Source organism: Lepidothrix coronata, unplaced genomic scaffold (genome assembly GCF_001604755.1).
Source record: "Lepidothrix coronata isolate B3197 unplaced genomic scaffold, Lepidothrix_coronata-1.0 Scaffold33, whole genome shotgun sequence".
Taxonomy (NCBI): Eukaryota; Metazoa; Chordata; class Aves; order Passeriformes; family Pipridae; genus Lepidothrix; species Lepidothrix coronata.
Genome location: NW_016690213.1, coordinates 5,918,827 through 5,946,302, shown reverse-complemented (window position 1 = coordinate 5,946,302; position 27,476 = coordinate 5,918,827). Strand labels below are relative to the sequence as shown.

General features: G+C 41.0%; 1 protein-coding gene across 1 annotated transcript in view; it reads right to left on the bottom strand.

The window, feature by feature from the left end:
- EPAS1 (endothelial PAS domain protein 1) overlaps window positions 1–23,484 on the bottom strand; it is a 78,127-nt gene extending 54,643 nt beyond the window's left edge. The window contains exon 1 of the mRNA XM_017811684.1: window positions 23,357–23,484. Within this exon, the coding sequence (XP_017667173.1) occupies window positions 23,357–23,382 (26 nt within the window). The 5' untranslated portion in view covers window positions 23,383–23,484. The remainder of the gene's footprint in view (window positions 1–23,356) is intronic.
- Between the last annotated feature and the right edge of the window lie 3,992 nt (window positions 23,485–27,476).

Here is a 27,476-nt window from a genome sequence, read left to right as displayed (position 1 = left end):
CATCTCAGGCCAATAGGGGAGAATCAATATTTTAAACAAGGAAAATACTACATTTCAGTCAGCTGAAAAGTGAAATAGCACTTCCAGTTTTCTTAAGACCACAAAACCACAGAGGAGTTGTGCTTGATCAAAATATCAAATATGCATAAAAAACCCTTGGAGGATTTTATGTTTTTCTAATGCTCCACTTCATCCTGTTTTTAGTAGTGTTTTCAGCTATTCTACTTACCTCAGTAGAGGTAAACAGATTGCTTTATAACTTTCATCTAAAATAATAAATTTATTTATAGAAGTTAATGTAACAACCCAGCTGTTCCGGGCAGACAGTGGCCTCTCCATTTAAACGATAGTATAATGGTTTTGATTACAAACAGTTTTGAAAGAAAAACAACAACATATTATCAACTGCTCTAAAAGTGCAAGTAATAGTCATTAGTAATAATCATTCTACTAAGGAATACAGTCACTTCTCTTGTTGCATGGAATAACCTTTCAATTTGACTTAGTGAAAAAGCTGTACTAATCAACTAGAATTTTAAAGTCTGAACTGACAGCCAGATATTCTGGCTTGCTTCAAAGACCACTTGCATTATCAATTAAAATAATATTATTTAATTCTAGATATTTGGATAATTTTAATTTGTGATATACAAACCACATAAAAGGGCTCTTTCTCAAAGGCAATAAATAATGTCATTACCAGTTGTTTAGTCTGAAATTGCCACCACAACCCAAGCATAAGCATTTATTACTATATGATGCAAAGTTAAAAGCTAGTGACAAAGTATTTCAAAGAATATTCTACTTTTCAAAAGCAAAATTAAAGAGTTCTGCTACCATAATTTCTTTATTGACTATTCACTTTTGTGACAGATTACCCAAATACTACCAAATGTCATTTTCTAATAAACCCCTTATTCTTCTTAGAATAAGTTTTTTAAAAGCCTCAGATAAATTTAGTTTAGTTTTTATGTCCCTTTAGCAATCATTACATGACCAACTACAAACAAATTTTACTGCTGGGCAGGTCAAATTGATGAAAATAGTTTAATATTAAAGCACATGGAAATTTGGAAGAGCAGCAAAATACTTCTTGCACTACCACCAAGGCAATTTTAAAGCCCAAACATGAATATAATTTAATCATTTCCTTACAAGCAGGCTTAGCTACAGGGCTCCCAAAGTAATGACAAAAATGAAGTGTCAGAGCATGGATTTTAAGAGAACCTTTACTGAGATGGAGGAGGAGGAAGAACATGGTAGTTGAATATTTTTAACCAGCTTTTCAGAGATGAGTCTAAATCAAGCTCTTACGAATCTTCCCTGTCATAACCCACTACAGAGGTCAGAGGTTGAAGCTTTCCCAGAGGTTCACTGTGCATAACAAACACTAGAAGTTCCTCAAATTTAGTTTATATATAACAGCAAAAGTGCTGTGGCCATTTTCATCCCATACAGTCCCATTAGTATATTGAACAGGGCATAAACAGGGCAGGCAAAAGCACAAAATGGTCACATATTCAACTAGTACTAGTATGCATGCCTGCAGAAGTTACTGCTTCTTACACTCTTTAAAATGTGCTGTGAAAGGATGACAAAACAAATCCTCTACTACAAACATATAGACATTTTGTGTAGGTTTTTTTCTAATTTATTAAAACGATTTGTGATTTATTATTAAGCCTTACAAAGGGATTTGGGGGTGCGCACACTTTTTTATTGTTTTAAGCAGATGTCCAGTGAATAATTGGAGTAATTTGAGATTGTGAGCTCTTCTGGACTAGAGGAGCAAATTCAATACCCCGTGGCTAACCTGGGGGAATCCTGGGGACATACAGTTGGTCGGAGCTTGGCCACTCTGCCAAAGCTGAAGCCTTTGGCTCTTGTGCTAGGCATCTGACCTGTATGCTATTTCAGATCTATAATTTATCTTAAAACAACATCAGGGACATCGGTAGGAGAGGGTAGGCTGCTGAATGTGTGTGCTGAACTGTCTAGGAACTTGCAGTTAGAACTTACTCTTCTAAAACTGTCTCAAATCAACAAATAAAATAAAACTAAGTTAAAAAAACCCCACAAAACAAAACAAAAACCCAACAAAACACTTTTCCTTGAACTGTTTGAAACATTTTAGAAAATAAAAGAGACAACATAACAGAGATTCTTCCAGAAGAAGCTACCAGCACAATCAAAAAGGCAAAGAGAAACTATTGAGTTTCAAAGACATTGTCATCATCAGCAAGCTTAACATAAGGAGATTTTTCTGCCCCAAGCCGTTCATAGTTCATACAGCAGTGGGGAAGAACAAAGGGACATTAATGATGCTGTTGCACATACTGCACAGCCTGACCAGGACCAGGGAAGCGCCAAAGAGCCTGAGGCCGCCAGTCTGTTGCTCCACCAGGTGCCCCATCTCCAGCCACCCACTGCCTGCAACATCTGCTGTGTGCACGCAGGTTCTGCAGAAGCCAATGTCAAATAGCCAAAGAAGACTGAAGTCTTCTTAACATGATGCAAATGAGAATTTAGCTTCAGCTGGTTTTGTGAATACAGCTGGTACCCTTAAACCTACCCTTTTCACACTCAGGTGTTCTTTGACATTCCCATGCCCTACAAATACCTAAAACTTCTTTGGCACACGAGGATGTTTCAAAAACAAGAACAGCTTTGTAATTATGGTTTTGCTTTGTATGTAAGTAGTGGTAACCACAAAAATATATTTAAGGTGATTTGCTGTATATACAATTCTATTTAGCACATAAACATCCCTCTCCTAAAGAGAGCCTATTTGCATTTATTAACCATACTGGTGCCCCTCAAGCTTTTTGGAGGACACATAACCAACTCCTCTGTTCATCACTCTCTGCCTACACCAGCACCTTGCTATCTGTCAGTGCCTCACTCCTATGACATCTCACAAGTCTCCACCACAGACTTTATACTTTTCAAATAATGATATATATAGAAGAGTCTCAGCATCTGCATATGCTAAGTGCCTTCAGTTCCTCAGCAGTCATCCTACAGGAAACAAATGCAAATTACTGCCTTCCAGACATAAGGCACGGTCCTGAGGACCTTGTTATTAAATCATTAACCTTCACCTTTAATTTTACCTATGTTTTCAGTATTCAAATATTCCTTGAAATAGACAACCTTAGCATTTCCCCATGCTGCAATTTGTTACCAAGTATTTAACTCCATTGATTGAACAGTGACAAACAAACGAGAGCACCAATTTTCAAGCAACAAGAAAGCAGTTCAATAATTACTGCAAAAGTTAACAACAGTATCCACATAAATCCTTGTAAAAATCTGTTTGTTCATGATTTCTATTCAATCCATAAAACAAGACTTTCAAAGAGCCCTAAATACCATTTTCTCTGCCTTCAAAGCTGTAATTCTGCACCCTGCTGATGTTCCAGTTTATCAAGAGATGATGCTAGCCATGGCTGGTATCTTATCTCTGTAATCCCCCAGAGTTAGGCCAAGGCCAGAGTTGTCCTAAGGATATGTAAAAATGTGCTTTGCTGTGGAAAAAAACACAAGTCATTTGGAGAAAAGGCAGAATAATTGGTATGGAATTATTATGGTTGCTAGTAGCAAATGTTTGTTTCCCTGGGCCAGGGCGGGATGGGGGGTGGTGGAAGCAAGGCAGAAGCAACAAAATAATTATTCTGTAATTTATTAACCATCAGACTAAAAGTTGATTCATACACATTAAGGGTTTTTGCTGTCAATTTGGATAGAGTGAAAGTGAAGCTGGTTTGCCCCTTTATCAACCTTTTCTACCTTCTTGGTGTACCCTTGCTTACATTGGAATACACAGGAGTAACCCTAGCGTGCAAGGTGAGAGGTTGATGTAGCCCAGCATCACCCCATCAGCCCATTTCAATCTGCAGACACTTGGAGAAGGACAGAAAAAGCAGAGAAATGCTTCCCCAAAATGTTCTCCCAGCCTCCACACCTCTCAGCCTTCCCCTGAGCACCAACCCCAAGAAAGTCTGTTCAGTCAAACCTCTAGTGGCTACACATGCTTTTGATGACTGAAGTCTAACATATACCCAAGCCCCAGCAAAACCTTTTGAAATTGCATGCTGTGGTAAGCCAGCATAAGACTCAAGAGCTGAAACTCATCAGCCTTCTTCACAGCTCACTGTCCTGTCCTGCCAGCCCTCCCACCAGGCCAGTAACCTACAGCAGTCTCCTCATGAGAAAGTCATGCTGGTGAACAGGGCTCTGCAGAAAGGGCAGAGCCCCTTTGTCCCTTCCCAGCCCCCAGGCAGCATCAGTGCTGCATACGCCACCTCCACCCAAAAGACAACCTCACCAAGCCTGCAGGGGCACTAGTACCAGCAAAAGAAAATTGTACCTCTTGCGCTCTGTTAAAGATCCCCTTGCATGAAGCTTTTTTTGCCTTTTTTTCAAAAATGTTCCTGTACTTACTTATTTAAGGAAGCAAAACTTTTTTTTTTGCTATTTAGAGAAATGCAGTTTTCACACTTCAGATGTCACTGTTCTTTCTGAGACTTTTTGGTTGACATTTCAAAAAGGTGTATTTTCATAATTTTTATTCCACATCTCTCCATCCTCATCATACCCTAATGCTTTGAAAACTCAAACAAAAAGCAATGCACCATAAGCAAAAGTTAACATTTACTGTTCACTTCTGCTTGTTCTGACAGATCTGTCAACCAGGGAGCTTTTCAGGTCTCTATTTTTTATGGTATGGCTAAGATCATACTTCCTCACCATAGTATATGCTGAGTTTTAATGTTAATTTTACTGTTCTTTCATTTCACTTTTTCAAACCACATCCATTTAAGCTTTTTAAGCATACTTAAACATACAAATGTACTAATTGTTGCTATTAGACCTAGCCTCTAAGAGGCTAAGTATACTGAATTACTACTTCAGACAGTAGGAGAAGCTCTTTCAAAACTCCTGAGGTCCTCAGTATGTAGAGAGATCAGATTTTATAGTATACAATAAAATTGTTGTTACACACCTACAGCATTCCCTCATGTGCACAGGTCCCTATTGACAGTATACAAGTCACAGTATTGCATGTTCTACTGTAATGTCACAAGACATTACGTCGGCTTTGCCTGCTGACAGACTACAGCCTCTGGGCAACTTTCATTAAAAAAATTAAAATTTTAAGAATAAAATAAAAATCAGCAACTCTTTCTCAACAATAACACCTATATGAGAAGTCTCTCATTCCGCTCTGCACACCACCTACGAAAGAGGTTTATAGACGATGCCCGCTTTGACAGCTGCAGAATACACGAGTTTATGAAAAACACTCTAATGCTATTTGGCACTGTATGCATAACGCCATTTCTGCTTTTTCCAGTTAGTCTTTACACAGTCTCTTCCTCAGATACAAAGTTAATTCTTGCCCCTGTAAAAGTTTAGCCTGAAAAACACTGAGCAAGCTCTTCAGCTTCAAGACAGAGCAGTCATATAAGCGACCCTTTCTACCTTTATCTGTGAGCACAGGCGTTTCGAAAGTGTGTATCTGCCCTAACACATCCTTCAAAGGAGAGCAGTATCTCACCACACCAAAAGCCAAGTGACGGAGACTGCTATACTCCTCAGAGATACCTTTCAAGCCCCTCCTGCGGCAAGACACATGGGGATGGCTGATCAGTGTCCTTAACACAAGCTCACATGAAGCTCCAGACGTGGCCATGTACTCAGCCACACAAGGCACAAGGGACACAGGGTGTTCCCCAGCTTTGAAAGTAGATTACCACGTACAGCTACATGCTTGTTTACTTGACTGAGATCCATATTTAGACACGTATACAAGTACATAATCCCGAGCTGTTTATTGGGACAAAAATCCCACTGAATGCAGTGGTTTTGTGTTTGCCTGTACAGCTGAGGACTAAACCCTTAAATCTTCTATAGTACCTATTTGCACATTTCTAAATCATCAAATAAAAAAGAAAAGTGAACATGCCCATGTGACCATGGATCTCTCTGACACTTGGCTACATTCGGATTCAGAGAGCACAGTGTGCCTTTCTAACACTGCTGATACAAGTACTAAGGCTCGACCCATCTATTTTGAACAAGAGTTCCTAAACCTTGATATTCTATAAGCTGAGTAAATTTCTAACTGACTTTATAAGCCAAAACAACTTTTCTGAAATAATTTAAAATTATTTACACAGGAGGGACAAATACTTTCTAAAAGAAACAGACTGTCCAGTCCTAACATTTCTCTCTAACTGCTTCCATTTAGAGGGAAAATCCTTCTTTATTGACAGTGAACTGTGTTCTCTAGCTGGCTAAGCAATTCTCAGCCCATCACCTTTTGCAATTCTTATGCTTCTTCCCTAATCTTAGGATCAATACAGCATCAGTCTAATCCTATCATACAATTCATATTTGTATGGTTTATCCAGGACTCTGAACCCACCAGTGAGCAGCAAGCTTGGTACTGGCACATAAAGTGGCTTTTCTTCATTATTGGTCAAAACGTGTTGAGGTCAACCCTGTTTACTTGGTAACCATGCTGCTAGAGCTCTATGGTCAAGCCCTACTAGGGCCTCTGGCTTTGAATTCATCTGCCAAAAATGCAGTGTGTATCTATCTATTTTTATATACATATAAAGCACACTCCCCAGAAATGCTGGCATTCCCAATACTAAAACATGGTCTGCTAGATGTCAGTAGTATCATTATTATATTACTTTAACAATTCCCCAAGCATTATATTAGTTGGACTGTAGTAATTAAAATGTTGATCCTAAGAATACAAGGTAATAAACCACTTTTAAGTGACCACGAAAGCTGCCTCATAACACACATTAACCAATAAAAGTTTATTTTCCATTAAATTAATCAGATTAAAAGACATCGTTGCAAGAAGTCATGTGTAGCCAGCATGAATTTTTCTATGTCAGTCACTTCGACAACTGGATAACCCGGATTCATGGAAAAGATGACGTTATGAGACAATTTAAACAGAATCTCACATAACTGTGATAATTAAATCAATTCTAATGCGTTCTCTTAGAATGATTCTTATTTCTTCACAGCAGATAGCATTTAATTGAAAGACCATACATGATCTGAGAACTATAACACACAAATCAGTACAGTCTATTGAGTAGGTTTACAAACATACTGAAGTGACTATTTTATAATCTCTACTCTTTGGCTTTTCAAAGCCATGCCAGGAACAGGGCTGCCAAAGTACACGAGTAACAGTTTGAAAACTACATTCAAAAAGGTGTTCTAGAAAGTGTCATGTTAGACAAGCTTCTTTCTGAAAATGAGTTACTGACAAAGCTCTGTAATAACACTCAGTGTTCTATGCATAAATACATGTGCAAACACAAATATTTGGAAAATAATCAGCATAAATACAGAGACAGGCACAAATCGCTATGAAATTCACTTTCAAAACACATATACAAATAATGCAGGCTTTAATGGTAAACATTAATAAATACACTTGCTTCAACAGGAATGCAAAACTAATGCATATTTTAACCACAGACAAATGCAGAAATTACTTGTGTGGAAGTACTAAAATTCAGCAGAATGAAAATATTATTTTTTGAAATTCCTATCATCAAATACCATGGATACCTGGAACATGTTTTCAAGGCAAATGTGGGGACTGTCATTGTTAGTCACTACTAGCAGTAATAAGAATTTCACAGTGCTCTGAAAATGTGCTTCCATTCATACAGCACGTGCAGTGCTGCCTCTCCCATCCTTAATTAAAGCCTATATTTGTTACAGAAATCAGAGCAACCGCGGCACATGTTTCAGAGGTGCAGTCAATCTGAAGTCATGCCTCACGCTTATCTCGTCACAAGGCTGCAGCAATCAACTTTATTGCCTTCAGACACGTCGGCATTGACATACACCCCCGCTGCCGGCGGTTTCCCCGAGGAAGGGCGCTTCCATTGGCGTCACCACCGGGACACCTCCTGCCACTGACATGGCTCAGCTGCACGTTTGCAGGACTGGCCTTTTAAAAAGTCGACCGTATAAACTGGGCAGTGACCAGAATGAGCTGCAGTTATACAAGAAGCAAGGAAATATTATGCAAGACCACAGGAAGTCAGAGGAGACAGCATTCTGGGCAGGCCTGGCAAGGAGTCTGTGTGAACTTCAGCTAACAAGCAAAGCTCGGTCATTGGCGCCAAATTCAGCAGAGAACATTCCCAGTGCTGCAAAGGATAACACTCCCCATGCTTTTGCCAATGGGCTAAATTCCAGGACGCCATGTACCTGATGAAATGCAGATAAACCCGGGTCTTACTTTTCACCAAGTTTTCACTTATTTTTAAAATTTGAGGCATATTTTGGGCCAACACTTGTTAGAAGTGGCAAATGGTTTGTTTTCACGGCTTTGCTAATAGATCACTTGTTCTTACACTCTCTGTAATTTCAACTACAATAAGTGACCTACAAAGAAAACATTTGGCTGGAGCCTCATTTTTTCCATGCATCTTGCCCATCTCTACCTCAAGGCTCTCTGCTAATAGGATATGTGAGGCTTATGGATTCCTTTTCCCTTGGCATTTTGGAATGACCTCAGAAAATGCACTTGGCACAAAAAGATGACACCCACCTTGCACATAACTACACTATTTTAGTCTGCTTCCATGTCAAAAGTAATTCTTTGGGGGTTGGCCTTTTCTTTCATTTCTGAGAATTACCTCACCCAGGTCCCACTTGGAGAAGAAATTCATTAAAATGCAGCAAAATTGGTTTCCAAAATGACTGAAAAAATTTGCCTTAATCTGGTAAACATTCATCATCTTGCAATGAGTTTAGAGAAGTTTTATGCTTTGTTCCAGGATTCACCTTTAAAACATCAATGATAAGATGTTGGAGGTGGAAATCCATTTTGAGGTTCACACACACATGCTGCCAAATAAGAAGCACAGCATGCAAAGTCTTACACAACACAAAACAATTACCAATTGTGATGAGAGTAGACAAAGCGTTCTCAAGAGAATCTATTTTATGTTTGTAATCACCCTCAAAAAACACACAATAGCGCTCTCCTTCCAGCAAATACATAATACAAACAAAACCCAAACAGTAGTGCTGCCTTGACTGAGGGAAGTGATTCTGAGAAGTCTAAGAGATCTCAAGTAGATACTGATTGCCAACGCCAATGAACCAATTTTAAAAGTTTTCGTCATTTTCACTGCTTATGGGAACAGAAAACATATGCAACTCCTAACAAGAGATTCCTGCCTTCAACCCAGTTTGCACATGAAAAGGTTCCCACAACATACTGCTTTTGCAAAAATAATTAAACAAGCACTGCAACAACACAGGAAAGTGAAAATGTTAGTGGTGACAATGCCTTCATTGTTACTGCCAGTATAACAATGCCCAAAATTAATCATGACCCTGACAATCAACACCAAGGCGCACACAGTTGGACCTCTCCAACCAAAACAGATCTTTCTACAGCCGGATTCAGAGTTATGGCTGTTGAGAAGTGCAGTTGTTTCTCCAGTTGAAGTCAGCAATTCCTGTCCAGCAGAAAGAAGTCCAGCTGCACTTCTCAGGGCCTGAGTCAAGCATACACTGGTGGTTTTCATGTGGCCAGTCTAAAACACCTCACAGTATCGAGTGTTAGCATTAATCATAGTTGCACAGTAGTTTCTTCATCCAAAACGAGTAAGGCCTAAGCATGCAGAAACACTCAGAAATACCCAGGGTAAGGAACAGCATTCTATCTCTATTTCTACTAAACAGCAAGGCGAATATCTCACAGTAAGTTTTTAAACACCACAAGGGTTAACTAGTGAGCCACGCAACAAAAACAACAAGCTGTTTTTCCAACAAGGGCACCAGGAAAAACACATTTCTCCAGATTCTGCAGGCTCCCGGTGGATCCTGGTACCTGTGGCACAGCAAGCTGAAAGCCTGTAGCTGGCTGGTACCTGGACTTCTTCAGCCACAGAAGGCTCTCGTCTCTACAGGGGAATGCGCTTGTGCTGCAATTTTCCCTTGAAGCCATCACAACACCTATTCCCAGGTATTTAATATTCTTGAGATCTTTACAGCTCTGTCAGAAATGGAGACAGAGACACACTGAAAACATGTAAACCTTAAGAAAACAAGCTAGAAGAGGATAATTCATCTAATCACTGTCTCATCATTTGTTAAAATTTCTTTTGATTACTGCATTTCCAAGTAGTTCACCGAGCCAAAATCCTTCTCCAAACTTCCTATATGCAATTCATATTCAGCTACAACAAACCATAATATACCTACCATCACAAGCAGTAAAGCATTTACTTTCCTCAGGGTGGAGGGGGAGATGTTTTGACTCTCAACACCAAGTACATCTCTATGCTGACGTCTTCCCTTTATTTTCCTTCAATACAGTGATTTCATATTCCACAGCTTCACTGTATGTCCTAAAACATCTCCTGGTATGAGAGCAAACTAAATACTTTCAAAATAGAGTGCACTGAAATAGATTTGCCCACCAAATATTTCCTTCTTAGAAATGTGAATCAGAACTGACTTCCTATACAAGTAACAGTATAAGAACAGATGCTTACTCTGCTTTCCTCATATCTTACTGTTTGACCATTTAATTTGCTTAATCCACCAGCTAAGAGAAGTAGAACCCAAGTGAAACCATCATGAAACTCCCTTTTCAGAGGATAAAGGTTCATACCACACACAGCTGACACCATATTTTCCTCAAAGGTATTTTCACAAAGCCGTACCCAGAGGTCTCAGGCAGAAACTGAACCCCATTTTGATCAAAGTTCTAGACATTATGAAGCTGGAGGGTTTTTTGGTACAAAAGCCAGAGTACTTCATCTGTTAAATAAGGAATAAACAGAAACTAAGAAACCCTCCCAACAGGAACACACAGCTCAACACACAAATGACTCGGTAAGCTCATTCCACGGCTGTAACCTACCCGAAATGTAATACAACATGAAATCATTTTGTGTTTGCAATGTATTCATCACATGACTCCTTCCAAAGGAATGCTCTATAATGACTTCACGTTGGCAGGATTTCTTCTTAAAGGTTTTAACAGGTCAGGCAGCAGGTATTCTTCCTCTTTCACCTCTGCTCCACATTAGCCATCACTGTACCTGAAAACCTTACTGTGACCTGCAATGCAGACTTTGCTCCCTGCTCACTTTATTCTCCAGGCTGAAAGAGCACTGAAAAGTCACTACTTTTTGAGTAAGCACCATTGACTGTCATCCACCTCCTTTAAAATGAATTTTTTAAAAAGTGTCAGAAAGCAATAGTGGTGGTCACTGTGGTTCATTGCTTCATAATTGCCCTTAGAGAAGCTAAAATTTAGTTATACCATGCTTACAGTGATATTTAGTTTTGGGGGGGCAGGAGATGTTGTCCTAAGATTTAGCAGGCAAAGGGAAAAAAGTGGTGCTATACAGGTAACGCAGATTCTTTCATTACCTTCTTCAGGGCCTGGGCATACAGTATGCAAAGCCGTCAATAAAGGTTGGTATAAAATGTTAGGGTTTTCTCAGTGTTTCTACTTTACACTGAAGAATGTGCCTGCTCCATCTTCAGGCCAACCCTGCCACTCATATGCAGGAGAAGCCTTAACTGAATGAAGATGCACAGGCTGTGTGAAGGAGGTTGTGAATGCTGACCTCTAAACCGATGTCACATGAACCCCGCATATCAGCACCGCTTTACTTTCTTACAGCTCTCAGTTCAAAGAAACTGAGAGCAAATGATTGCCGGCTGAAACCCTACTGAACTCCACATCTGCAGAAAAGACTGGTTTTGGTATGACAGTCAAACCCTCCTTTTCATTCTTATTGCCTGTGGGTTGCTCACCTGCCTGCTCTGTGATGAAATCTGAAAGAATAAGGGGTTTTATCATCTCCCAGATGCTTTCAGGGTGTTGCAATCCTTCGCCGCCACCGCCGCCAACACCACCCCATCTCCTCAATTGCTTGGGGCGGCTAAATTGCACACGGATCTTATATGACAGGAGGGACAAATTCAAAGGTGAAGCAAGCGAAGGCGTAGGTCACCCATCAGGACATGGGTGTAACCCACATATTGAGGAATAATATGGAGCAGTGCAGTAAAGAAAGCAATTAACCAGGCAATATAAGAGTGAGAGATAACCAAACTCCTTCCATTTGAGAACCCCCTGCTACAGTATTTTCAAGTTAGGTTTATCACACAAGCTTCTTGCCGACACATCTACAGCATTGCCTTAGGCATAGAAAGTCCCTACCTTAAAAAGTTTACAGTCTATTTTAAATAAATAAGACAGACAAAGGGTGGAAGGAAGGATATACTGCCATCCCAGTTTTCCAGACTGGGGATCGAGGATAACTACAGCGATCAGTCACACTGTCCAGGCTACATTACCAACCCAATGTCCCAAGCACCCAGCAAGACAAAGAGCCAGGCCAAGCAAGAAGGGCTTTCAGGGAGTGTGTGGAGGGGAAAGGAGACAGGAGAAGCAGCTGCACAGGCAAGACCCACTTGCTGAAGCTGCTGTTCAGCAGCTAGGTCAGTTACCAGACCCAGCTTTCACAGCCAGCTCTACTGAGAGTGGCGAACAAGTTCAAGAGATAGAATCCAAAACATGATTTTATTCAGCTTCACTACATTTTGGCCCAGGTCCTCATGCCAGAGAGGCTTTGTTCAGGCCAGTCGTGCAGTTGACAAACAAAAGTAGGGTTGGGGGGCTGGTTTTTCTTAAATGAGAAATAATGGCTGTTTCGAAACACCAGCATTATGTTTCCCTCAAGATATCTGCACTTGCTTCTATTTCATTTTCAAGCCAGCACATGCCTAAGCGAACAGGATAGTCCCCTTTTGTGAATCATTGGGAACATAAACTCAGCTTTGCTGTTACATAAAAGCCAGTAGAAGCGTTAAGACAACTTAACGCTAAGACAACTGAGCACAGAAAGGATGTGACCATAAAAATGTTCCTCTGATTAGTAATGGTAATAAACACATCCTTCAAATCATTTACAGGGGAAAACCCAAGAACTAGATATATTAACACTAACTGATAATCTTACAGCTGCAGCACAAAAACAGCCCACCCGCAGCTGAACCAAGCTGTGTTCCCTCGGTCAAACAAGAAATCTTCCTCCCAATCACTCACATAAAAGTGCTGCATGAAGCAATAAAGGGGTCAACACCCCCCAAACATCTACCTTTCCTTAAAAGTGTAAGTAATACTATTTTGTTAAGACCAAGCATCATGATCTGTCTTGGCTAGATGGGGTATTGGTTTCCTCCTCTGCAAGCAAAGGTTATCCATCTCAAGTGCAAGAACTGGCAAATTCCAACTCTTTGCATTCTCTGAAATTCACGAGTCAGCTTAAAGGACAATGGCAAATGAGTCTTCCAGGTCAATATGGGGATAACTAGAAGAAGTAAACCAAGAGCCACATTTGTCATGGATTTCCTTTGCAACAGAGAAGGAATGGGAAAATCCAGGGACAGATAAAAGCCAGCAGTAAGCAAAGCCCTGCTGCTCCTTCAAAGACAGCTCTTTCCTTCACATGAAGGCAACATCCACAGGCTATTCCAAAATGCTAACTCCTTCCCAAAGGCTCTCCCCCTTCAGTGAATTGGACAAATGCAGCTTTCCTAGAAGAAATTATCTAGCAGAAGCTGTACAGAAAAAATACCATAAGCATTTTCACCAGTGTCCAACCTTCTCTCACAAGTTATGAAACACACCAGCAGCAACTGAGACCTTAAAAAATAAAAAATCCTGGAGTGGAGTATAGCTATAATTGGTCATCAGGTTTGTATTCCAGAGAAATACTGCCTAAGGAGCCATGGCATGATAAAGCCACTTAATGCTGAACTTCTTCTCACACATCCATGTATGATGCTGACATTCCATAGATCATTCCAAAACCATTTTGGTTCTAAACTTCCCATCAGCTTTAACTCAATACCCTCCATAAATACCTAAGAGTCTGCAGATACAGTTGTTGTCATCAGCTGATGACTATGTTACTTAATTATAATGGCATATGAAAATCTAACCAGCCACAGCAAGACATATAATCTCAGAAGATACTCTGGTATTTGCAACAAGTTTTGGACATAAATTGTACAGACAGCTAAAAGCTTGGTACATTCCTGGAAACATTCCCCATTTACAAATGTAGATATACAGAGTGGGGTGGTTTTTAAATGTCACAAAGATCTTTGAAGTAGTGAGACAACAAGTACCCAATAACACCAAGAATTTACTGGCAGAGAGGGTGATACGATTGTGAAAGAAGGCACAGGCCTTATAGACCAACACCAGAACATCCCAAACACAATGGTTGAATAGAGTTGCTTTGTAGTTGATCATACAAATGCAAGTGCAAATGACTACAACTGTGATACTAAGAGTTTAAGCACCTTTTTATGGTAGTAAATACCTTAGATATGCTAATGGTGAAACAAAATACAAGGAATGTTCTTTAAAGCTTCCACCACCTTTACAAAAACTTCCACCACCTTTATAAAAACTGCCTAATAACCATCCCACTTCATACTTCCTTCAAGCTTGTTACCAAAGTAAATATTTATCTTAAGAGCACATGAATATATCTTAAAGGAAAAATACTATAGAGTAACTTTTGAACAACATTAGAAAACTTGCACCAAAATTATCAGCTCTTAATGGATTTTTCCCATGCAGATTAAAAAAGTTCATAAGGCATCTGACACTAAATTAGCACCAGCTTTCCCTTTTAAGAAGGGAAGAACAATAGGGCACATTTTTAAGATTTCATACAACCTATTCAGGCCATTGTATTTGCTTCTTAAACTGAAGTCATTCAGCAAACCACCCTCTGTATCCTAAGTTTTATATATATATATATATATATATAAAATAAGGATTCAGCAGCTGACTACCTAAAAAACCCACATGTACTGGACCAAAGGTGAATATCACCCGGGATAACTATATTTCAAGATATTATTGTATCTGTTAGTTAAAGCAATAGCTTTTGTGGGAAAGGCAAACATTTCTCTCTCTCACCATACATAGGCAGGTTTTCAAGAACATGTCTTTTGAGAACAACTTAAAAATTCTGCAACATGCTGTTTTCGTCTCTCCCATATTTTGTCTTTCTTGTTTGTCATATCAGGAGTCAGTGAGGTGGGCCAGGGGTTATGGAGGGCCTTTATTGCTGTTTTCAACTATACTACTGTCTTTAAAGAGCTGTTCACATAACCAAAGCTAGAGAAGACCTTTGCCATCGTCAAGTCACACTTCCTGCCTAACCCAATCCAAAGGCAACTAAGTATCTTCATCAGATCTGGTAACTTGTTTAAGCGATTGCAGTTTTTGAAAGATTGTGACTCTTTTGATTTCAAGGCCTCAAGTGATGAGGCCCTCATGACTAGTGTAAAAGGAGTACCTAGTATCTTGGTTTAGCAGATAAAGATTTCTCCTGAAAGGAAGGCAGGAACTTGACTGAGGTCAAGCCACCATGTATGTGTCTTGTGGATTTCAGTAAAACAAAGAAGATCTGGAAAAAAGCCCAATTGAGTCAAACACCAGAAAAGAAAGGAGGGAAGGAGGGAAGGAGGGAAGGAGGGAAGGAGGGAAGGAGGGAAGGAGGGAAGGAGGGAAGGAGGGAAGGAGGGAAGAAAGAGAAAAAAATCTTTACATTAAAAAGAGACTAATAATTACTTAAGTCTCATTCAAATGAAATTTAAAACCTCTGATTTTCAATTAACAATGTAGGGCAACACAGGAAAACGTATAAAAATGAATCCAAATCTAAAATGTTTCACCAATCTCCAAATGTTTTGACAATTTCTCAATCCAATCCCTTCATTTTAGCAGTATAGCTAAAACTAGAACACTAGCTCTTGTTTCCTTGTGCTCTGGAAAATTATTTTCCAAGAAAATATTTATTTTTGCAGAAAATATTAAGTCTACCAACTGCATCTGCAGCTCAGTAACCCATTGTTCAAAACTTGCACCTTATATCTTACCTTCATTTGCCTAACTCTAACCAAATGTATTTTTATATATTAGATAATGTGTAATAAATATTTACAATAGATTAAGTTCACGTTTCAGTAGTTCCAAATAGTTTCTAAATGATCCTGGTAATCTTATTGCACATACACCTTCAGACAGACTGTTTGCTATCAAGTGCCATAAGTCACACCCACATGATTCATCCATTAGGAGAGCTCCTCAATTACAAAAACCCAAAAACCAACCAAAATCCAAACCAACAACAAAAAAAAAAACAACCAACAAAACCAAACAAATCCCACCACGCACAACCCTACCCATATCACTTCTAATTTTAGCTTTTCCTTAGATAACACAATTTCCTGAAAGAGAAGGAGACTGCTCACATTGCTCTAGCTCCAAAATGTTACTGTAAAAGTATTGTTAATTGTAGAAGTACTTGAACACACAGTATTTCATATTCAAACATAAAGGGATGTTGCAGTGCTTCAGCCTTCTGTTCTGCTTGGGATGCAGGGAAGGAGATGAAAGCAACAGGGCATGACTAATTTTGGAGGGGGGCGGGGAATGAGGCAGGCAAGAGAGTGCACTCTGCACTCATGAGTTTTCTATAGGGATAAAAAAAAAGAGTAAGGCAACCCACTAGTCCTAAGGCCGGGCATTCATCTGTATCTCCCATGGCTGTGGCTACGGCTCCAGCTTCCAGGGATAGCCTCCAGGCCAAAAGCAACAAGATATCCAAAACTTAAACTGGTTGTGGGCACTGCAGAAAGCAGATTTTTTTTTTTAATTCAAAGAAACTTCAGGTAGGTCTGACAGCAGCCCAGATAAATATGAAATAGCATCATCTGCCCACCACCTATTGCATAAATACATCTGTCATTTTACAGATCTGAAGGTCTGAAGCAGATACTTGTGGAAGAATCATCATTCTGTTAAGTTTACTTTTATTTTGGTACACTGCAAAATAAGTACTCATTTATAGAGAAAATGGTGACCTAATCACCACTACACCTAGCTGGGCAAAAATAGCTGCGGAGATGTATTTGTTGCTTCGAGTTATCTTAAGATCATGGCAGGACAATGACTGTTGAACTTATATAGTAAAAAACCAAGCAAACAAATCCCAACCAAATCCCTTAAATGGCCATAGTCAGTTGTTGTCTCCCTCACAATCCTGCTTTACAATCTGCCCAAATTCTAGCCTGGAGGTTTCATTCATGCAGGTCACAGCTGGGATTTAGGGACATGCCTCAAGAAGTAAGGACCAGAGGAGCAGCCAGGCTAAACCAAGATGCAGTTTGAGACACATTTCTTGTTGGAAACACCAATAAGTTGTTGAAATCTCTTTGAAAAACAGTTTGGTCTCATGGATACTCCACGAATACTTGAGATTAAAACATATGCTACTTAATGTTTGCTTGAAAGAAAATCACTGTTTAAATACATACACAGCAGAATGAAGAAGCTTGGGGGGTGGTTCAACATATTTGTATTAGGAATGAAAACCACTAAGGAGCTGTATTATCCTGGTTTTGTCCCACTTGAGAGCAGGATCAAAATAACAAAGTGTTTTTTCCTCCTGCCCAGATGCACAGAACTTGTTCATAAAGCTGTAATAAGCCAGTATTAATCGTGCACCCACAGGCTAACATAAAGCATGTGTAAAGTTTCTGAATTTTTCAGACAATCTTCTTGGAGGCAACACCCTAAACATTCCCCTAAATCAAAGAAACCTGCTGATTCCACATATTAGCACACAGAGGAAGGGTCAAGACCAGGGCACATCTTCAACTGAAGATCAGACATAAAAATTCAACTAAAGCAACTTTGCTTCTGGTCTGACAACACATTTGATGAGTTTCCATATAATAGAATATTTAATATTTGCTATATTATGTAATGCAATGGACAGAGAAGCATAATGGAGATGCTATCCAACTCCAAACTCTTTGTAATAACAGTCAAGTAAATTAAATTAAAAGTCTAACTGTTTTCAGGCCTAAATATGCCCATTTAATCAGAATTTATTATGGCAGATTTTGTTTCAGCTAAATTTTCTAAGCCTAAATAAAGTCACAGAGGAAAGAACCAAAATCGTAATTAGATTTGAGCTCAAGAAGTAAAGAGCACAATTAAATGAGTTACTTGGGAACACTATTTATCAGCCAATTGGCTTACTGTACTTCATTAAGCTACTTTCCAAATGCACAGTAAAATAGTTTTCCATTTTACATACTTCAGGAGTCTTCATGAAAAGTAGTTCTGTAAATTTAAGAAAGAAGTTAGTCTTTCTTAAATAAACAGTCAAGATTTTTATCCTCAGCCTTTATTATATATTGCCTTTTAAGCAAATGGAGCACAAGAACGATAAATGAGAAAAAAACCTGCCAGCTGCATAATATCCATACTTGCACTTTCTCTTAAATTAAGAGAAGTGTTCTCTCAACCTTGTGCCAGCTACTAGGAGTAAATTTATAACTAATAAGATATATATGCCACTGAATATGGAGTAATTAACACAATAGCATTTCACAAATAGTTTTAGAGGAATAAATCCATTTCATGCATCTAAATTATTTTTAAATACAACGTACCTTTGTATTGCTCATTCCCTTACTCTAATGTTTATCCTATTTCTCAGTTTTCAAAAAATACCCATTTGAAAATAATAGCAAAAAGTTCAATGCTTGAAGTTTTCTTCCCCCACCACACCTAGCAGCAGCTCCCTTCTTGGAACCTGAAAACTAAAATCCTTAACGTTTATGAATCCGTCATAGTAAGAAATATTATAGAAAGACAGAAGGATGCATTATTGATACTCATGATGGGTCTCCTGAATTTTGCAGTATAAACAAAAAACTTGTATTAGTGGAGCACCTCCAATATGCAAGGCATTCCCAATGACCCACACAAGATAAACATGACAGAAGATGACTGATATTAGAAGACGAAGAGAAAGGGACATGACAGAGAGAGGTGCTGTATACCAAGGGCTGATGGATTTTTAATTTACCCTAGGTGCTATACACAAGCAGAGCAAGCCCCTGGAGCACCCCGGTGAAACACGAATCCTCAAAAACTTCGGGAGGATGGTACACACTGGGAAGCACTCACATTGTACACAATTTCCACAGCAAAATCCATTCAGCCTTCATTATATTCAAGTATTAAGCTAAAATGCTTTGATTCTATACAGATCAAGCCACAGGAGTTGGGCAAGAGAAATAAAGTGTTCACAAGTAGGCCAGGTTGCCAAGTCAGAGCACAGCCCAACCTCTGCTGCATGCCATTGCAGGCAAAGGGAGACATGAGGGCAGGAACGCAGCCTGTCGTTCCTCATTCATGTATCCTTGGGCCACCCTCTGGTAGAAAAGCCCTCTCCACATCTGTAGAAATGCAGAAAGGGCAGTGAATGCAGAAGGCAGAAGGGGTGAAACCAAAGCATGATAAGTATGACCGGCCAGGATCACTCAAGGGCCAGGATCACTCAAGATGACCTGCAAGCAATGAAGTGTCTGTATTTGTGGTGCTGAAACGTTAAGATCAAATTGCTTATTGTTAGCATGCCCTAAGCACATGTTAAACAGCCAATTTCAACTTATTGATCACCAGGAATTCAGGAAATTACAGCTCCTTTTGATAACTTCAAATAAGAAAAACTGCAGGGGCAGATGTTGACATAGAAGCAAACAAAGTAAATTAAATATGTGGGCTATGCATGGGAAGATGTTGAGCAATAACAAATCTTGAACAATTTTTTTACTAAGTTGAGTAATCTGTGAAAAAAATCTGCAAAGGAAAGTATTCAAAGCTCAATAATTATAAGCTGAAATACATAAAGTGAGGTTTACAAGAGTATAAGGAACAACCTATATTGGCAAGAGAATGGACGAGATCGTCTATTCCACCACAGTCACAGAATAACAGGCAATAGGTAATATACCTGGCAATAGGGACATAGGTTAAAACAGAAAATATACTAGGTAGAACAAAACTGAGACGATATACTTCCTGAAAATTGCAGTTTAACACCTTGGCATATCCAAATGCTCCCATTTCCTGGCATCCAAATTACATCCATTAAGAGCAAACTACTACCTGAGCTCTGGAGAGCTGTGCCATCAGGACGGTTTCCTCATCCCGAGGAGGAACGGCCAAGAGTGACCTCAGCTTGGCAGAGCTATTCTCCTGAGAGAAAGGTCAGTGAAAATTGAGGCACAAAGTGTCTCATTAGAGGGGCTCAACATCAAATAAAGCCCAAAGTGAAAGGGTAATTGAAAACAGTCAATTACCTAGACAATAACTGGGAGCAATCCTGTTACTTTACTATCTGGACCAGACGACCTTAAACACATTAATATAACACTACATAGTTAGGATCACAAAACAGTACTGTATGGGGACCACTAGCACAGAAACACCCTGAGCTGCAAAACTGGTTTATTTTTCATACAACTGGAAAACAAGCACTGAAATCCCCAAGTAACAAAACAACTGAAAAGGTGAAGCCAAATGACGTGTCCTTCTCAGCCATACTTAACTTGTCCCGAGCCTGGTTTCAAACCTCAAACATACACTGCTGTCCATCCAGAACAGTTAGTTTAACATACCATCCTTTCCTAACAAAATAACTATATCCTACAAACAATTAAAAAAACATGATGACTAAATAATTAAAAAACACACCAAGATATTCTACCATACTGCTCTAATTACATTGAGACCTATGTACTATTTGTCATTGTACTTCACAATGATCATAGATATTTCCTCCTTAGCTTTTACTATTTTACTAAAATGCGTTATACCCTTTTATTCCTCCTCTTCCCAGTTTCTAATTACTGGCATTCTAAGAAAGTATTTATTACCGTGTAGATAATGATTTTTTAAAAAATTAAGTTAAAAGAATAATCATATTAATCTCAGCTCTGTATCTTGGACTAACTCTAAATGTGGGAAATCAGTTTCTTGAAAGTGCTGTAACATTGGTTCCAAATAAAGCAACTACTCTTTTCTACTGACAAACAGAGCTTCGAATGAGAACCTGAGGATGCTCTTCAAATTAAATGGATTATTAAGAGAATCAAATATTATCTTCCATAGAGCATTTATTTAATAGTAAAGAGAACTATTCCTCTAAACATATGTTCCAGAGCTGCCTGGAAATCTGGTAAACCAGATTACCCATAACACTCCCACCACCCTTTCTCTGTGAAACTGATTTATAAATGCCATTAGCAAGTCAGGTTAAGAGTTCCTAGCTACATATCTGGATAGAGATCAACCAAATAATACAACAGCTGTTGAACTCAAGGCAATAAACCTATTCTATAACAGTACTGGAAAATTAAGAAAAAAAAACATCTTGCTTCAATAGGCTACATAGGGTATGTTCCCATTAGGGACATCCACATGCACACTGACAGGGAGGCACAAGGGAGCTGTCTGAAATCCCTCGTATGACACTCTCCCAGTTTCACAAACACTAATTTACGCAACAATCCCATGAGCCAGATAATAACTAGCCTACTTCTGAGAGAAACAGAAAAACTGTCACTGAATGCCACAATACTTAAAATCAGTGACAGGATCAGGATTAGGGTTCAGACTTCAGTCCCATGAAGTTTGTGTCGTATTTCCACAAAGCACCTCAATGTATTTTCCTACAAGATTAGACAGTGTTAGATCCCTCACTGTGCTTGAAAATCAGAGGTTAAAACTGAAGAGATTAAGAATGCCCCATTAAAATGAGGTGATAAAATGAATGCAATGTATTTTCAATATGTACACTACTTCATTCTTATCATTCCTTATAAACTATAACACATTTTTATAACTACACACTGTGTAGTTATATAGTAATATGTGTAGTTTTATATCACACTGTGGTAGAATTTTTTACTCTCTTTTTCAACATAGGAAGACACAAAATGTGTGTATATTTTATACCCTGCACAGAAGATTGATACCTAGAACAAAATACACTTGAGGCAATTGTTTAACCTTAACACATTAATGTTTGATAAACTGAGGAAAACAGAACTACATACTACACTACCTCCCCTATTACATTGTCATAGAGTGACTCAGTAAAAAAGAAGCTATTACAAAAATAAAAAGACAGTGTTTAAAGTTTACTGCATCATCGACTGGATAGAATGCATAACAACAAAAAATTCTTAGTCTGTAAATCACATAGTTTATGAACAGAATCTAGAGCCAGAACAGCAACCTGTGCTGATAATGAAGTCATTCTTGTGACTGCCTGCTATATAAAACAGACTAAATAAATATGCTGGTATGAGACTTCACGGACCTTTATTCACTTGCTTAGCTTTCTCTATCTCAGTGCACTCGCTCATCCACAGGGAACGTTTATAGCTTTGGAGCAACAAGTAGATACTTCACTTAATCTCCACCTATAACTTCTGCGTTACGGATTGTTGAGTTTTATTTTGATGGTCATTCTGAAGAACCAGGAGGAAAACGCACTCTTTAACGCAAGTACGAAACCACTAGTGCGTTAATTTGATTCCCTCTGAAAGAGTCGTTATGGCAGTGTGGGAATGCCTAGATTTACATCCTTCTCGAAGGGCAGCGACAGACGAAGCGCTGGGCACTCCTGGAGCTCTCGGCCTTGCGGGAAAACCCGCTGACAGCTGAGGCGCTCCACGAACCACGGGAGATGCGAGTTCTCCTCGCACCGCGTCCAGCGTCTCGGGCTGGAGCGAGGAGGTGTCAAAACCTAGTAGCTTTATACAACTTGTAAGTGTTTATAAAGCCTGTCAATTACATCCACACGACGTCAATTATGAAACATGTTTTGCTAAGGGTGCTGCTACCTTCAAACCCCCCGTCCTCAACTGGAAAACCAATTTCCTAATAACTCAGCCCTCGCTGGTATCAAGCCCTGCCACAGCGTACACTAACTACAGTCATCCCGCACCGGCAGGCTGGCCCTGCCTGCCAGGTGCACCTGCCCGCAGCCTCCGCCGGGCCCAGCCGGGCTGGGACGCTCGGGACGTGCCGCCCGCGGTGCCGCCCGGCGGGGGCAGCTCCCCGGGCCAGGCGCTCCCCGGCTCGGCGGGGCCCGGATGGAGCGGGGGCTGCCCCGCAGGGGCGCGGCGCTGCTCCGCTGCCCCTCTGCCCGCGCGGGCTGGGCGAACCAACACCAACTCCCTCCGCAGCTGGTCCTCGCGAAGGCTCCGGGTCGAGCCCTCGCACAGGAGCCGCGGCGGGGGGAGGCGAGGCCGCGCCGCCCCGCCGGCAGTGCCGCCCTCGGGGAGTCCCGCGGCCGCAGGGGGCAGCCAGAGGAGGAAGAGGAGGACGCAGCGGCCCGAGCAGCCCGGCGCCTCGCCCGCGGCCCCTCACCTTTTCTTCTCCTTGTCAGCTGTCATCGCGGCGGCTGTGCCGGCTCCTGCGCCGCCTCTCGGGCCGGGGCGCGCTCAGCACCTGCCCGCGGGACGCAGGGGCTCCGCGGGCGGCGGGGGTCGGGGTCCGGTTCGGCCGGGTCGCCCCCGAGGCGGGCGTACAGTCTCAGGACACTGCCGAGGATTGTACGGCCCGCCCGGGGGAGGCGACGGCGGCGGCGGCGGCTGCTGCTGCGGGGCAGGAGCGGCGCGGCGACGGGGCTGTACAGCTCGGCGCCGCCCGCAGAAAGTTCTCACTTTAAACCTTGGGCCGCCGCCGGCCGCGGGGGCAGGGCCGGCCCCCTCCGCCCCGGCCCCGGCTCGGCCCGGCCCGGCCCCGCCGCCGCCGCCGCGCCCGCCAATGGGGGCCGGCGGGGCGCCCCGGGCTCCCCGCCCCCAGCACCGGCCCGGCCGGGGGTCAGCGGGGCCGCCCCCGCCCCGCCAGCACCGCGGGGAGCGCGCCCGCGGGCACCGGGTGCCGTCCCATCCGCCGCTGTTTTGCTAGTTATCTTCTAGTTATTTAACTTTTTAGTTATTTACTATGTTTTTTTTAGTTATTTAACTTTTTTTTTTTTTTTCCTGAGAGGTCTTTTCTCCGGTGTCTCCGCGCCAGTGCGGTCCGGGGGCCGCCGCGGCACCTGCCCGGCCGGCGCGGAGCCGCTGCGGGGCTGCCCCGGCGCCGGGCGCTACTCCCGCAAGCGGGGAGCGGCCCCGTCTTCGCCCCCTGGAGCATCCCCCGTTCAGTGCGAGGCAGGGGGGTGTTGAAAAAAAAAAATTTAACTTAAAATTAAGAAAATAAAACCCATAACGACCGCGCGGGCTGGGGGAGAGGCCCGGAAGCCATCCCCGGCGTGCGGGACCGCCCTGCCCCGGCCCGGCTCGGCCCCGGTCATGCACGGAGAGGAGAGAGCGTGACAGCGGCGGAGGGCACAGGGATGCGCAGAGGAGGAGGGGGGGGGGCTGCACTTTTGCCTCCCTGATGGGACTTCCTTCCTATCCCTGTTTTTTCGATTTTATTTTCTATGTCATGTTGTATATTTCGGCTCAGGCACTTTTAAAACTCCTGGTGTTGACAGACGGTGAAGCGAGTCTCTGGCAAGTGCCAAAGCCCATCTCATGCTAGCACCTGCTATGGCTTGCTGCAGTTAAGTTAAATGTAAATAATAATAAAAAAGAACCCTCACTTTGATTTCTGTTTATTTTACACCAAAGCAACTAGCGTTGCTAGACAAGGGATTACTAGAATTTTTCTGATCTTGTCTTTCATCATGGTAGAAACTGCAGTCTTATCCTCATGTTTTCTTACATCTCAAACCAAAATACATGCACCTTTGTATTAAGCTGCACTGGGTTTCCTTTACTTCTGGGAAATGGAACTACTGTAGGCAACTTGAACCAAACCAGACTTATTTCTTGGTAATTCAAATTTGAACAATTTCCCTATGCCATTTCACAGGCTAGTTTGTGTACAATGGATCAGAGGGAGTTTTCCTTCCCCCCCCTCTTTTATACAGTATGAATGTTCAAAGAAATGCATTTGTGTTTGAATTTGCATATTCTGTTCTCAAGTCTGAAAAGAGTTACACATGCTTACACAGCACCAGCCTAATTATGTGGTAACAGTTAGGTTTTTTTCTTGTTATACAAGAGAACCTAAACAAAAGAAACCCACAAATATTTAAAACCTAAGTAAATTTAGTCAAACAAAATTTGTGTATGCAGGACTAAATTTAACCTTCTGGGAATAAGAGAATGCAACAGGATCAAAGAGCCAAGTCACTCATTTCCTAGATTAAATAGACCTCTTCATCCTCCATTGATCTCTGCTGATGTCAATGGTCCTTGTTGTATCTTAAAGCACTTTACTTCGATAAACAACTTGCCTTCAAAAATCAGACAAGAAAAGCATTCAAATTGACTAAATCTAAACCACTCAGTAAATTTCCATTATTTCAGGTCCAGCTCATTGACCTGTTGGCTCTGCCCACATCGATATGGTGTAGTTGATTAACAGTCTACATCTCTTACTCTCTTGGCCAGTAAGGCCTAAAGGTTCTTTGACAACAGGAGAATTCACATCTAAGTGCCACTCAAGAGCCAACACCTGTCCTGTCCTCCTCTGCACAGACAGGTTAGTGGGCTTCAGCACAGGTCAGTGCCCAGCGAAACCTGAATCTTTCTGCTGGATCAGGAAGGTGAAGCAAGCCTGAGTGATTCTTATGGCTCCCTCACAACTTCAGTTGTCCATACTGTTATTTCTGACAAGTGAACTCTCCAACTTGACTGTGAAGAAAATAAATGGCCTGTCCTCTAGAGCTCACTTTAGTTGTTAATTCCCTCTCTTTCCCATGACTATTCAGGGAGGGGAAGATTAAATATATCTTTAAGAGCACTGTCATTTTATTAGAAGCAGTCTGTGACAATAAGGGATCCCCTGGCAACTGCAGAGAGGCAGAAACTTTTGTCCTTGCTGGAGAGCGATAAAGAAAAATCATACAATTTTATTTTCAAATGCACCTCATTACTGCTTTGATTTCTTTTATGATCAGTCAATATTTACTGACAAAAGTACCCACCCTAAGGTGGACTTTCTCTAATCTTATACTACTCAGAAGCTTCAATAGGAGCCACACCACTAGTGAGCACATTTACTCTACAAAACCCACATGAGATGAGAGCTGCCAGAAAAGCCAAGCAAAACCTTGAACTGATAGTAAGCACACTTTGTCCTCTCAATTACTATAGCCATTGTAAGGGCTTTTTTCATTTCGTATTTCCATGTCACTCCTTACATTTTATCTCGCATTTGCTATGTTTTACCATTTTACACTTAGCCTAGTAGGTATAACTCAGATAAAAGCTGATGGAAGGGGTAAAAGTGCTCAGAAAATGTCATGAACTGACCTTAGCAGGGGTTAACTCCGGTTTTTGCTCCCTCCACCAAAGTTTTCAACAGAGTCAACATAGGGGCTTCGTTGCTCTTGGTGGTCAGAGAAAATACAAGCGGCTATGTCTTATCCATTCTGTTCTGGAAAATTTTGGAAATGACCCACATTGCTCCTATGTGAATTATTCTAGAGATGCTATAGGAATAGAGAGCTTTTGATTTCCTAAAAGCAATCTTCAGGTGATCTGCACAGGGTAGTAACTGGGGAGCTCATCCTTCTAGTGCTCCTGGGCAGGAACACGGCATCACCCAAACAAGATGCAAGCAAGCTCCAGATTACTGCCACTTATTCTGAATCACACCACTGATTTAGGACCAGTTATGCTGCATTGTTTTTTCTCAGGATATGCATATGTATGTAATCAACCATACAAATCAGCACTTGCACCACTTTGAATGCGCATAACCATCATCAGTGAAGTGAAAGCACTTCTAGTACTCTGTTTTATGTATGCATGCTACTGGCACCTGTACTGACTGAAGAGCATTAGTAAAACATACAGAAGTTTGACACTGCTCAGCAATTCATGCTCCAGAGTAGTCAGAAGTATTCAGAAGAGAAATACTCGATCTTTTGCTGAGGAGGCTTTTTTAAAATTAAAAGCAGCTCTTAAAAGCAGATTATTGAGGGAACATAGTGTTTGAGATTCATTAATAATCCCTGCCCGTTTTCTTTCTTTTTCTGTCTCCTCAATACTGCAAAAGCAAAAAGTTGATGCTTGTAATAACAAATAATGACATTATGGGAAAGGGAAGGGGAGAAAGGAGAGCCTTGTTATTGCAACACAGCTGAACCTTTGAAGGAAGGAGACAGAATTCTTCACTTACTCATACCAGAATAAGATATAGTCAGGGTACATTTTTTACACAAAATAGCAAACGAAACAGAAAAATATCAAACTTCAGGTTAATTTGTTAGCAGGGGAAAAGTGCTATTTATAAGCTAGATAGAACACAAAAGGTCCACAAATGAAAGTGGGTACTACTCAGATGGAAATATAAAAAAAATGCCTGAACCATGGTTTAAAAATAAAAAAATAAAAAATAAAAAAAAGGGTGCTTTTCCTCGTGCAACAAGTCTCTTACACTCACTCATGCCTTTTTTCATAATCACAGGTGTGTGCCTGTGTCTCAG